Raw genomic sequence first — 12,165 nt, forward strand, 5'->3', positions numbered from 1 at the left:
GGGTTTTTCACTTAATTAAAGCTTCTAGCAGATAAAATGCAAGTGTATAAATTTCATTTTTAAATAGTGTTTTGAAAGTGATATTAAAAAGTTGAGAATTGAACTGCCCAAACACTCATCGTTGCCTTTTTTTGTTTCACTGTACATGATCATCCTCTCAATTTCAGGTCTGGTTTTCTCTGGATGCTGCCAGATGTGTGGGTCAGCAAGTGCCTCTTCTGTTATGCTGTGTGGGTTTTCTTACAAATATTTAAGTGATGCTTTTACTTCACAAATCATTGCAAGACCTGAGTGGATACTTTGCTAGTAATAAGTTAATCATCAGTTGATATCCCTGGAACATCCTAGACTGTATGAAAAGGTAAAGCACAATCTTGTTATTTTCCTTTCTATTTTACAAAGATATTTTTCCAGTATTTTTCATTAAGTGTTCCATATTACATATGTAAAAACTGCTTATATATTGAACTATTTTTAATAACATTCACACTTCTGGGGAAGGAAGAAATTAACAGCCGTATTTCTTTCAATAATTTATGATAAATAACCAGTTGGATGTGTAAGCAAGGTTTTATCATATTTCAGCTAAGACTTATGCCAGCAATACTTATGTCTTAAAGCAGTATTTTTATTGAATATCTTATTTAAGTTTCAGTTTAAATTGAACTGCCCAGCTTTTCATGGAGTTTTGTGTCCTCAATAGACCAATAGCTGCTTGTGCTGTCTTAGCGGTGACTAATTAGAAATTGTGTAATCAGTATTGCAGAGAAAGAAAACATGGCAGCCCTTGCTGTTGGAAGGAAAGAAGATAATAGAGATCTAGATCATTGTGATATCCCATACTATGTTTCTGAATTTGTGGAAAGAGAAGTTGGAAACGATTATGATTCTCTGAGGAAGCTAGACAACCTTATTGATAAGCTGACTGAAAATAAGAAGCACTTAGAAGAACAGGTAAGCATCTTTTATTTTTTCTTCTGAATATCCTTTATGACTGGTTAAATGTATTTAAGTAAATTAAAACAATGTATTAATATCTCAAATGGTAGTACTCTATATAGTACAGTGTTTTTGTGTCAGACTTAATACTTTTCTGTGAATGTAGGTACTTACAGTTTCATCAGAAGTCCCTAAAAGAATTCAGAATGCCTTAAAGAACGCCGAAGATTCTAAAAAGTCTCTGAGTCGGCTTCTAGAAGAAGAAACTCTTCTCTCTGACTCAATCAATAGCCACTTGCTGAAAGCTCAGCCATGGATGGAGGATCTTGATGTACTGATTAGTCAAGTAGAAGAGATTGAACGACACTTGTCCTATCTTAAATGGATATCACGAATAGAAGAGTTAAGGTAAAGTTTGAGTACTGCATATATGTTTTGAGACTAGTAACCTACTTTGTCCCACTATTAAAATGTCTTAGATTTGAGAAAGTTTTATTTTCATTTTTCAATATACAAATGATTCTTTTTTTGTTATCTTTAATGAGTTTTTGGCCTGATTTTTCTTGTATTTTATAGTGATAGCATTCAGCAATATCTGATGACTAACAATGTTCCAGAGGCAGCCAGTACTCTAGCATTCATGGCAGAACTGGATATTAAGCTTCAGGAGTCATCTTGTTCTCATCTTCTTGCTTTTGTGAGATCCACTGTTAAATTCTGGCATAAAATTCTTAAGGACAAATTGTCAAGGTAAGAGATGTACTGTCACTCCCTTGTCTTTGCGTTGTACTGTAAGGTCACGTTAAAGTGCTTGTTTTGCCTTCCAGTGACTTTGAAGAGGTACTAACCCAGCTCCGCTGGCCGTTTGTGGGACCACCACAGTCTCAGGCATTTGGCCTTGCTGCACCAGCCAGTGCTCCTGATGTATACAACAATTTGGAGATGTTGTTTTGTCAGCTTCTGAAATTGCAGACCTCGTATCCTTTTACATAGTTGTGGTGTATTTTAGTAAGAATAATGTCAGAGATGCACACTCTCAAGAAGAATTATTTAAAATTTTGTTCTCCTAAAGACCGAAAATAATTTGAATTTATGTTACTTTATATTAACATTAGAATGTGGGTTTTTTTGTTTGTTTGTTTAAAAAATTCTAGGTGCCAAAGTTGTCCTTTTTGGCAGTAGCAACATTTTAACTCCAAGTCATCAGATCTGGTGATCTCGTGGTAGCTAACAGTTCAGATTTCATGAGAATCAGTCCTTATGCACTTGAGCAAGATTACCAATCTTAATAAAAAAATTGTGGTGTACATTTTATTTTATACACTTAATGCTTTTCATAACCTTATTTGAAATCAGCCTTAATCACTTTAATACGTCCCATCTACGAAGGAAAAGAAGGGAAGCTAAAGATACACATCTCAGAAGGAGACTTTGCAAAAAGGGGAGACACAGAAGCATTTTCATTGTGCAGCGATAGTAGTCTGCCTTTGAGGTTAATTGGAAAGCACTGTTGCTCATCCTGTTCCTTTTTTGTGTGTGTATTGATTGCATAATACTGCCTCCAGCCTTTATTTTTGTAAACCCATTCTATTGAAATTATGATAGTCAGGAGAATTCAACACTTAAATTCTTCCTTGACTGTCAAACTTAGAGATGAACTGTTTACCAAACCTAAACAATTGCCAGAAAAGTACTCTCTACCCCCATCGCCACCCATTATCCTTCCCATACAGATCATGCTGAATCCTCTTCAGAAAAGATTCAAGTATCATTTCACTGGAAATAAACAAACCAATGTTCTAAACAAGGTATGGGAAAAAGCCATTTGATTTTTTTTAATTTTTTTTTTTTAAGCAACAGATAGAGATGGAATGCTGTATTTAAGTTGTATAGCTTTTAACACCTTCCTTTTGGAAATTCAGATTCTTTAAAACCATGCAGTTTTTGTCTCTACCTGAGTGTGGACAGACATCAAGATAGCACCTGGAGATACTTCAGAGGCACAAGCACATTTTTTCTGGTTCAGGTGATACCTCTACCTTGCCCAGATCTTTTAGAAAGCGTTACTACAATCTTAGACTGACTTCCATAATTTCCGGAGTTGTGAGTAATGTTGTCTGTTTCCTTGCAAGTGGTTTTGCACTGTTCCTTATTGCTTGAGCTCAAAGGCTAGACAAATCTGTGACTTTCGGCATTGTCTTTTGCTACCATCATGTAGCTGAAAAAGTTGGGACTCTGCTGTTACGTGATTAGTCTAAAGGCACTTAAATTAATTTTCTGGGTTAAATTCTTTAATTTACATACAGCAAGAGATGTCCAGTTTACCAGTTGGAAACTGACTCACTTTTTGTATTGTCTTCAAAGACTGAGGATTTTTGTTTCAGAATTATCATTGGCACAGGTTTCAATGAATTACGCTGCTGTAATGCGTCTGCAGCAGAGTTTGGGAGCTGTTTTGTAACAGTTTAGTTGCATAAGTCTGTTGTTTTGTATCTTAGTGGGGAGGGGGTATTTTAGACGTGAATTAAATTATTTCATAAGCAACTGGGGAAATTATGTTCAAGAGATGAAATTTGTGAAGAACAATAGGTGAAAAACTGTTTTTCTAAAAAAAACCTGTGAATAAAAGTTTACAGGTAATCTAGTGTCAGATCAGAAAGATATTCCAATGGGGCACTGCTCAAATTTGTGTTGGGTTTTTTGGTTTGGTGTGTTGTTTGGTGGTGTGGGGTTGTTTTTTTTTTTCAACAACAACTTTGATAATGGAATAAAGAAAATACCCGTGTAAAATATTTGAAAGACATCAACCTGGAAAGGATTACAAGTATTTCAGAGGACAGGCTCAGATTTCACAATGATCTTGGCAAGTTGGGGAGGAGTGTCAAAAAAAAAATACTAAATTCAGTAGACAAGTGAAAATTAATGCAGAAATGAGAAACAAATACACAAACTGTGAAGAATGTGAGTGCAGTTCAACAGAAGGTTCTTTGGCTGTTGGGAGTAAGGAGAGTAGGAATTGCTTCTCCTTGCACTAACATTGAAAGAAGTGTTTATCAGAAACTGCAGCCTATATTTCTAGGTGTAGAAACCAAAAAAGCTTAAAGGCGTTGCAATGTGAAGTGGGAAGGTGTTAGATTCCCCACTTCCAGTGTGGGCTGAGGCTGGGTACAATGACAGTGAGAATGGAGCTAATGTGAACAGTTTTCTCAGGAGTGCATCCTTTTGCTGTACCAAGAAATAAAGGAGGAAGCATGAGAAGCAGAAAAGAGGACGCTCACGAGTGAGAAGGCAGTAGAGAAGGGGGGATAAAAATGGAGCTTTTGCTTGAGAAAAAACGTAATAATTGGTGCATTCAAGGCAATTCACATCCAGAAATACTTCCCTGATACTGCTTTTATGAAAATCAAAGCCAAGTAAAACATGGTGAAAGACTTGTGTGATCTGAGATCAAGAGAAAGTAGGGGAAGAGACTGGTATTTTTAGAAGTTTGTCTTAAAATATTAGTAGGGCTTGAAATGTTTGGATGCATTTAACATATTCTTTTCTTTTTAAAATAAGCCTGAGTGGTATTTGACACAAGTACTTATGTGGATTGGAAATCATGCAAAGTTCCTTGATGACAAAATCCAGCCAGTACTGGACAAGGCAGGATCTTCAGTGAATGCTGGGGTAAGCGCTTTCGTGGTGTTATGTATCTGAATGTGTAGGTAAACTTCTGAGAGGTACTTCTGCAAACCCGCTTCCACTGATTTCACTAAGTATGTGGTGAGACTTAACTCCGTCTAGTAGCAGTTTGTTACATACATGTTTGCATGTGTTAATACTTCCCATCTCTGACATTTTATTTACTTTTTTTATTTCAAAAGCTTGAATTCTCTCGTGGTCTAGTAATGCTGATTTTGGAGAAGCTGGCTGCTGATATTCCATGCCTGTTGTACGATGATACACTCTTTTGTCACCTTGTGGATGAGGTACTTCTATTTGAGAGAGAGTTATACAGCGTTCATGGTTATCTCAGCAGCTTTCCCAGCTGCATGCATATTCTGTCAGAAGAATCCTGCTTCCAAAGGTGGCTAACAGTGGAAAAAAAATGTAAGACTTCCGATGGGTTTTGTTGGCCTTTATATTGCACAATCAGAAAGGAAGTATGTGTCTACTTACATGAATAGCCTTCTCAAATAAGATAATTCACTTGGGCAGCGCTACTATATAAGACATATGTTGTTACACTCTGTGATTATTTTGACTAAAAGTCGGTTAGACTCTAATAGTGCCTCTGTAGTTTGTAGGACTCTGGCCCTTAAGCTGTATGGAATCCTGTAGGCTTATTTTTAGAGAAATGTTATATGTTTGCAGACAAGGATTAACTTAAAATTGAAATAGGGGAAGGGTATTAACTTTTAAGAAATGAAGAGGAAATATATTGGAAAGGAGCAAGCCAGCTATTAAAAAAACAAAGTGAAGCCCCCAAGTCAACTCTGACATAGTTGTTAACGCAGTTGCAAATGCAGGTGTATTGAAGCTGGTTTTGTATGAGGCCAGTCATCATTAGTTTTTATAACCTGAAAATGTAAAATTTAACTTACCAGAGGTAAGGCTTTTATGTTTCTATATTTTAGTGGGGTTTTTTTTTTAGTTTTATTTTTTATTAAAAACTTAAGCAACTTACAAGTTTTGTGCATCTCAGTTGCTCTTCAGAAAATGGACTCTATGCTTTCATCAGAGGCTGCGTGGATATCGCAATACAAAGATATCACTGATGTAGATGAAATGAAAGTCCCAGACTGCGCTGAAACTTTTATGACTCTATTGTTAGTTATAACAGGTAATTATTAATCTATGGGCATTGCTCTTTTTTGTAATGAGTAGTAAAAAAACTTCAGATACCAGATTTCTTTACTAAATATCTATTGTCACCAGTAGTCACCAAATAATGTTGCAAAGTTGTGATGTTTGCAATTTAATAAAAGCTTTCCTGCTCATTTTGTATTTTGGACACTAGCTCAGGCTTTAATAATCTTGAGCTAGTGGCATGTTGGCAAAATAGTAACTAAAAATACATTTGATCTTTAGCATATTAAAACTCATTCATACTTGAGAGAATACAATTTGTTACAATGCAGTAATAAAAAATCCTAGTATTCCTTTTGACCATGTGACAATTTAGAAGCTATTAAGTAACGTCTGCTTTCTTGGAACAGAACATGAGAGCAAGTAAGCTTTCAGGAGACACTTAATTGCATATTCAATGGCTTTATCTTACTGTGTGTGAGTACGCTTTAGGGGCCACACTGGATGGTGTGGTATAATCACATGTTGCTGTAAGTAAGTATTAGAATAACAAATGCTAGTGGAATCAGGAGGGGGAAGAATGTTTAGCTTTTGCATTGAGTAGTTTCCTTGAAATTGTTAAAATGTCAGCTGTTTTAAATACTATAGGATATTTTCACTGATATAAGGTTGTGTAGGAAGGTGAATGTAGTGTTCCTTTTTGAAAAGCTTTTATTCAGTGTTGGAAAACCTAGAAACATTTTATTCATGTCTTTCCAGATAGGTATAAGAATCTTCCAACGGCTTCCAGAAAGCTACAGTTCCTGGGCTTACAGAAAGAGTTAGTTGATGATTTCAGGATACGATTAACTCAAGTAATGAAGGAAGAGACTAGAGCTTCCTTAGGCTTCCGGTACTGTGCAATCCTTAATGCTGTTAACTATATAGCAACAGTGTTGGCAGACTGGGCTGACAATGTAGTAAGTAATTTTTTTACTTTTAAAAAAATATTTTAAAATGGACTTCAGATGTTTGTTTCATAACAAGCATTTTCTTTTCAGCACTGTTATCTAAGTGTATTCAGAAGGACTAATTACTGAAAAGAATACAATGAGATGTAAATTCAGACATACTAAAAGATGTGTAAATAAGGACAGATTATTGAGATCTAAGACGTATTAATTATAAACTTTCTAGGGAAATGCAGAGAGAGCCTGGGGAAATGAATAATCTGAACAGACAAAAGAGTAGTCTCCTTTACATGCTCTGTGTTGTAAAAAATCAGTGAGTTGATCTCTGAGCCAGTAGTAACAGTATTGAAGTGTGTGCAGTAGCTTATGCACAATGCTTGAACTACTCCTGTGGCAGGTTAGCTTAAATGGATTCAGCATGGGTATCTGCGTTACACCACCGGTTAGGTGGTGCTCAGAAGAGCCACTTGATGATCACTGGGAATTGGGAATTAATTATTTTGCTGTATAATAGCCTGGTGGCAGCATGGCTGTTCTGTAGCATTGCAGCTTTTCTATGGTTATTGGTACAAAAGATCAAAAAAACTGTTAAAGTATGTAGAAATTGGTATTGTGTGCGAGATGGGCAGCCTTCAAATTCATTTTGTCTTCACAGGAAATTGGCTCTAGCTGTGTCTACCTAAGCATCTTGATTGCTTGAAAGCAAAACCAACAAGTGTTACCACAATATCACATTAAACTCGATCCATTTTCTTGCTGTTGTCAGCCCAGCAAATTTATGATTTAATGAACAATTATTTCTAAAACAAATTACAATTAAAGTTTCTAGTTTATTTTTGCAAACATTAAAAAGTCAAAATCAGCATTTTTTTCTGGCATTTTGCTGTCAATCTTAGAATATCTTTTTAGTATTTCTCTAACTCTATTCCCATGATCCATCTGGTGTTGTATCTGAAACCTGTATCAGTTGCATCACTAGGATTAAACCACTGTGTTTTGTTTTTCACAAAATCAGGACCACAGGGAAATACAAAGTGTTTTTAAAATCTTTAAGTTTATAAATATGTCAGGAGCATGTTTTCTAGGACCGTGCCTATTAAAGTACCAATGAAAAGTTCAAGTGGTAAGATTATTTCTTGTAGTATTCATATTTGGTTTTGTTTCTCTAGTTCTTCTTGCAGCTACAGCAGGCTGAACTGGAGATTCATGCAGAAAGTGACACTGTCAGTCAACTACAGCTAGGGCAGCTGGCTTCGATGGAGACTTCTGTCTTTGATGAAATGATTAACCTCCTGGAACGCCTGAAACATGACATGCTGACTCGTCAAGTAGATCATGTCTTCAGAGAGGTCAAGGATGCTGCAAAGCTGTACAAAAAAGAGAGGTGATTCTGTCTGTTTGCTCTCCTCCCATATTACAATATTATTTCTTGATAAAAATATGGGGGTAAATAAAGGGAGGAATAGCTAGGAGGCAAAATTATTTTTCTGAATAGGAATGGCGCAGGATAGTAAGTTTTGGAAAATTCTCTTTAATGCTCACTTCAAGACTATTTTAATGCTCTGCTTTCTAAAGTAGTTCCAGAATTAGTGGGCACATTAACTTAAAATCCGTAGGAAGGATTCTGGGTCACTCTAGTTTGAACAATAGTTATTTTCTTCGTAGAGGTATTAGAGTTAATACAAAATGGCCTGTAATGACTGTTCTGTCTTCACAGACTCAGGGCTCCTTGAATGTTGGCTTCTGAGTAGAATTTCTGAAGTACTTCACAAAAGGAATACAACTCGTTGATTTTCTAGATTAGATGGGATTTCTTTGAATGGCATGTTCAGAGATTTATAACTACCGCATGAGTTTAATATTAAATTAAATCTAAACACAGTGTTAGACTGTGATTACTTTTAGATTTGAAATGGGAAAGGAGAACTCTCTCTGAACCATTGAAAATAGGTAAGATTTTTTTAAAGGATAATTTTAACTTCAGTTGTAATATGAGTAATTTCATTATAATGACTTTAGTGCGATAATTTCTTTCAGGTGGTTGTCTTTACCATCTCAAGCAGAGCAAGCAGTAATGTCTTTATCGAGCACAGCCTGCCCAATGTTGTTGACCCTACGAGACCGCTTGCTGCAACTAGAACAGCAGCTCTGTCACTCACTCTTCAAAATTTTCTGGCAAATGCTTGCAGAGAAAGTGGACATATACATATATCAGGAAGTAGGTATCAGCAAAACGCGGCCTGTGCAATACAGAGTTGGTGTGACTGGCCTAAACAGCAAGATGCACTTTTTTGTGTTTGTAGATAATTATGGCAAATCATTTCAATGAAGGAGGAGCAGCACAACTCCAGTTTGACATGAGTAGAAATCTGTTCCCTTTGTTTTCCCACTACTGCAAGAGGCCAGAAAACTATTTCAAGCAGTAAGTAGGCAAACTTCTGATCTGTCAGTATTTCAAATTGAACGTCCAGGTGAATACATGTGTTGTACATATCACCAAGATTTTTTCACAGTTAGTTCTGATCCACACTTAAAATATGTGGATCACTTATGCTTCCAGTGTTTACAACTAGGAAAGTTTTTATTCATCACCTTCATAAAGGTAACTGATACATACATACTATTCCCAGTGTAAGAGGACACAGATGCACAAAGGAACCATAAAAAACCAACACATAACGGGCCCATGGCTAGCTATTACATTTAGACTAGAAACAATGTGACAAAGACAGGGTATCTTTTTTGCTTGCTAATCATATTAATTAGGGGAAAATGCTCAGATTCTAGCAGCTGTCTTGTTAAACTGGGCTCTTAAAATATACTAAATTATAAGTTTCTAATTATCTTAAGGGAAAATGTAGTTAGGGAAAGGTAGACATTAAGTGATAAATCTTATTAATACTGGTGGAAAAACTTAAGAACCAAAAGCCATGCTGAGCATTGGGAGGCAAAATATTGATGCTTACAAAATAACACACACCTAACGGAAAAGGCTTAGACAGTAAGAACAAGTGTACTGTTTGCCTTGGTGTAAGCAGTACTTTTCAGTTCAGTACTTCTGATCTTTTCAGAAGTCCATGGAAAGTTTTTTTGTTAATCACCATGTGCACAAAATTAAGTGCATCTCATGAGTGCTTCTCATATTAATCCATGTAACTTTTTCCTCTAGCATAAAAGAAGCCTGTATTATCCTGAACTTGAATATTGGCTCTGCCTTGCTTCTGAAGGATGTACTACAGTCAGCTTCAGAAAATGAAACAGCGTTAAAGCCAAACCAGCCATCTGCAACAGCAGCACTAAATGAACTTGGAGTTTATAAATTATCTCAAAAGGATGTTGAGATTCTTCTCAATTTGAGAGCTAGTTGGCCAAATACAGGAAAATAGAGACTAATTCAGAAATGGTTAATAACTGGGTCTAGATTACCTATTTCAAACAAAAGCAAAGCAAATATGTTGTAATATACTTGAGTTCTTTTTTTCAATATTGTATGCTGAACGACTGGGTTAATCTAATCTTATGCCTTATTGTATAAAGTTTAAAAAAAATTCAAAATGCTCCCGCCTTGTTTTCAAACTGCAGATCTTTCCACAGCTACCTTGCCATTGCATTTAGAAACTAAAACTGTCTTCCTTTCTCATCAGTATGTCTGCCTTGTCCATGTTGTGTGCTGCAGCATCCTTCTGAGGAATACAGAGTATTTACAGTGTAAACAGACCTGTGTACAATATGGACAGCTCTTCTCTAGGCAGTGCCCTACCTTCACTGAAACACAGATCTTTACATCTCTAAGTGCCGGGTAATGGATGTTCTGTATTAAAATGTGTATAAACAGAACACAGCAGGAAAGAATGAAGGAATATGTCACTTTGTTTTCATAAACACAATGTTGTAAGTTTGCAAATAGCATTTTCCTTGGAAGTGCTACCTCTCTTTAACTGTGGACATTTGTCATAACTTGCTGAAGTTGGTCTTTCCTTTAAACAAAAAGCCAACACACCACAAGCCCACAACCCAAAAGCTCAACTCTTACTTTTATTCAATGGTAATGAGCCAACAGCTCCCAACCCTTTACTGTAAGCTACAAACTGAAGGCGAAAAGTCCAAAACTGTGTTTTAGTTGCCTAAAAGAGATATCTACTTCTTTTTTTTTTTTCAATCATCTAACTGTATTAAGAAAAGCAATTCTCAGATGATACCCCTCCTGTGCCTGGTAAACTTCAACAAGTTCTTGTCCTTTGTCCTTTTCAGCAGAGTGCTCAAAGGGGAGTGGGGAAAAATGAGAAAAAGAAGACAACTGCTTAAAATGAGCTTTCCACAGCTGACAAACCAGAAGCAGAATTAAGGAAGTTGCCTATTTTTAATATATATGGCAGGCCATTGCTCAAACTAGTCCACAGCCCAGCTCTCCAGCATCTTTTTCTTCCTAAAACAGAAAAAATAAGAACTCCAGTTAGATACCAATGAGGGTAATCAGGTTGTTATGTTTTAGTGATTACAACAGGTACCAAAAAATTGCCTCTAGAACTGTACCTTGACCATGAGAAGTTACAACTCTGAGCTTGTTTCATATACAGCTGTTACTACCTCTGTCAAAGAAGACAACACTGTTTTGCTATTTCACATTTCTACATCAGTATTTGAACCCCTGGGGTGGATAACTTGGGAGGTCTGCATTGAGAGGATCCCGGAATGGAGATGGTGGAGGAAAATGCCGAGTTTGGTTCAGGTTACAGCAAGCTGAGCAAGGTCGGGGAATAACCGACCTTTTAAAATCTTGTAATGCAAAATAAAGGGGTTAAGCTTAAATCAGCAAGTCCTTTAATTATATAGTTTTGTAAATAAATCTCAGTAAATTATCTACTGTGCATATCCCATGTCCCCCCCCAAAAAAACCCCTTCCAATTAAACTTACACCTCTTCCTTGAAAACATCCACTGTGATATTCACATCATCTTCAAGCTGCAGATCTTCAGTGCTCAATCCCAAAGTTTTAAGAGCTAATTTAAGAAAAGATAATTTCCTATTCAAGTTTTGGAAAGATCAGTTTAACACCTTAAAGTGGCCTAGATAAAATAAAAGTTAAACATATGGAACTTAAAACTGCTTCTTTAACTTTCCAAGCTCTAGGTCTTGTATTGGCAGGTGTGTGATACTTTATACATGGGTGTAGCTGTGGAACTACTTCAATAATTCAGTGCAAACCCAACCGCCTTGGTGCAGCCCGCTGCCCGGCTGAGACACACCTTCCCTGTACTGCGCGGGCGTGATGCGCCCTTGGCCCACGACGTCCAGCAGCTGGAACATGGCGCCCAGGTTGGCCTCGTCCATGAGGTGAGGGTACTCCACCTCGGCTCGTCTTGCAGCCTGCACCCTTTCCAGCGCCTGGATCAGGAACTCGCGTGGGCTTTCTGCAACGAAGAAAAAGTCCCCACAGACCAGGACACTCAGCCAGCGGCTCAAGGCCACACGGTGCCTCCTCCCG

General features: G+C 36.9%; 2 protein-coding genes across 2 annotated transcripts; one reads left to right on the top strand and one right to left on the bottom strand.

The window, feature by feature from the left end:
- Nucleotides 1-777: 777 nt before the first annotated feature.
- RINT1 (RAD50 interactor 1) lies at nt 778-10,088 on the top strand. The gene is made up of 13 exons (XM_010073003.1): nt 778-954; nt 1,106-1,347; nt 1,516-1,689; nt 1,767-1,916; nt 2,591-2,747; nt 4,498-4,608; nt 4,806-5,031; nt 5,627-5,764; nt 6,490-6,689; nt 7,850-8,064; nt 8,718-8,898; nt 8,984-9,102; nt 9,850-10,088. Exons 1-13 carry the CDS (start codon nt 778-780, stop codon nt 10,064-10,066), a joined length of 2,307 nt encoding a protein of 768 aa, XP_010071305.1. The 3' UTR covers nt 10,067-10,088.
- A 1,503-nt stretch (nt 10,089-11,591) lies between these two features.
- LOC104461410 (EF-hand calcium-binding domain-containing protein 10-like) lies at nt 11,592-12,091 on the bottom strand (the record flags this gene model as incomplete). Its single annotated transcript, XM_010073004.1, has 2 exons — nt 11,592-11,680; nt 11,927-12,091. Coding segments are annotated over 2 exons (254 nt in total), but the record flags the coding sequence as incomplete, so codon positions are not given.
- Nucleotides 12,092-12,165: the final 74 nt, after the last annotated feature.

The sequence above is a fragment of the Pterocles gutturalis genome, unplaced genomic scaffold (assembly GCF_000699245.1).
Source record: "Pterocles gutturalis isolate BGI_N339 unplaced genomic scaffold, ASM69924v1 scaffold49972, whole genome shotgun sequence".
Lineage (NCBI taxonomy): Eukaryota > Metazoa > Chordata > Aves > Pterocliformes > Pteroclidae > Pterocles > Pterocles gutturalis.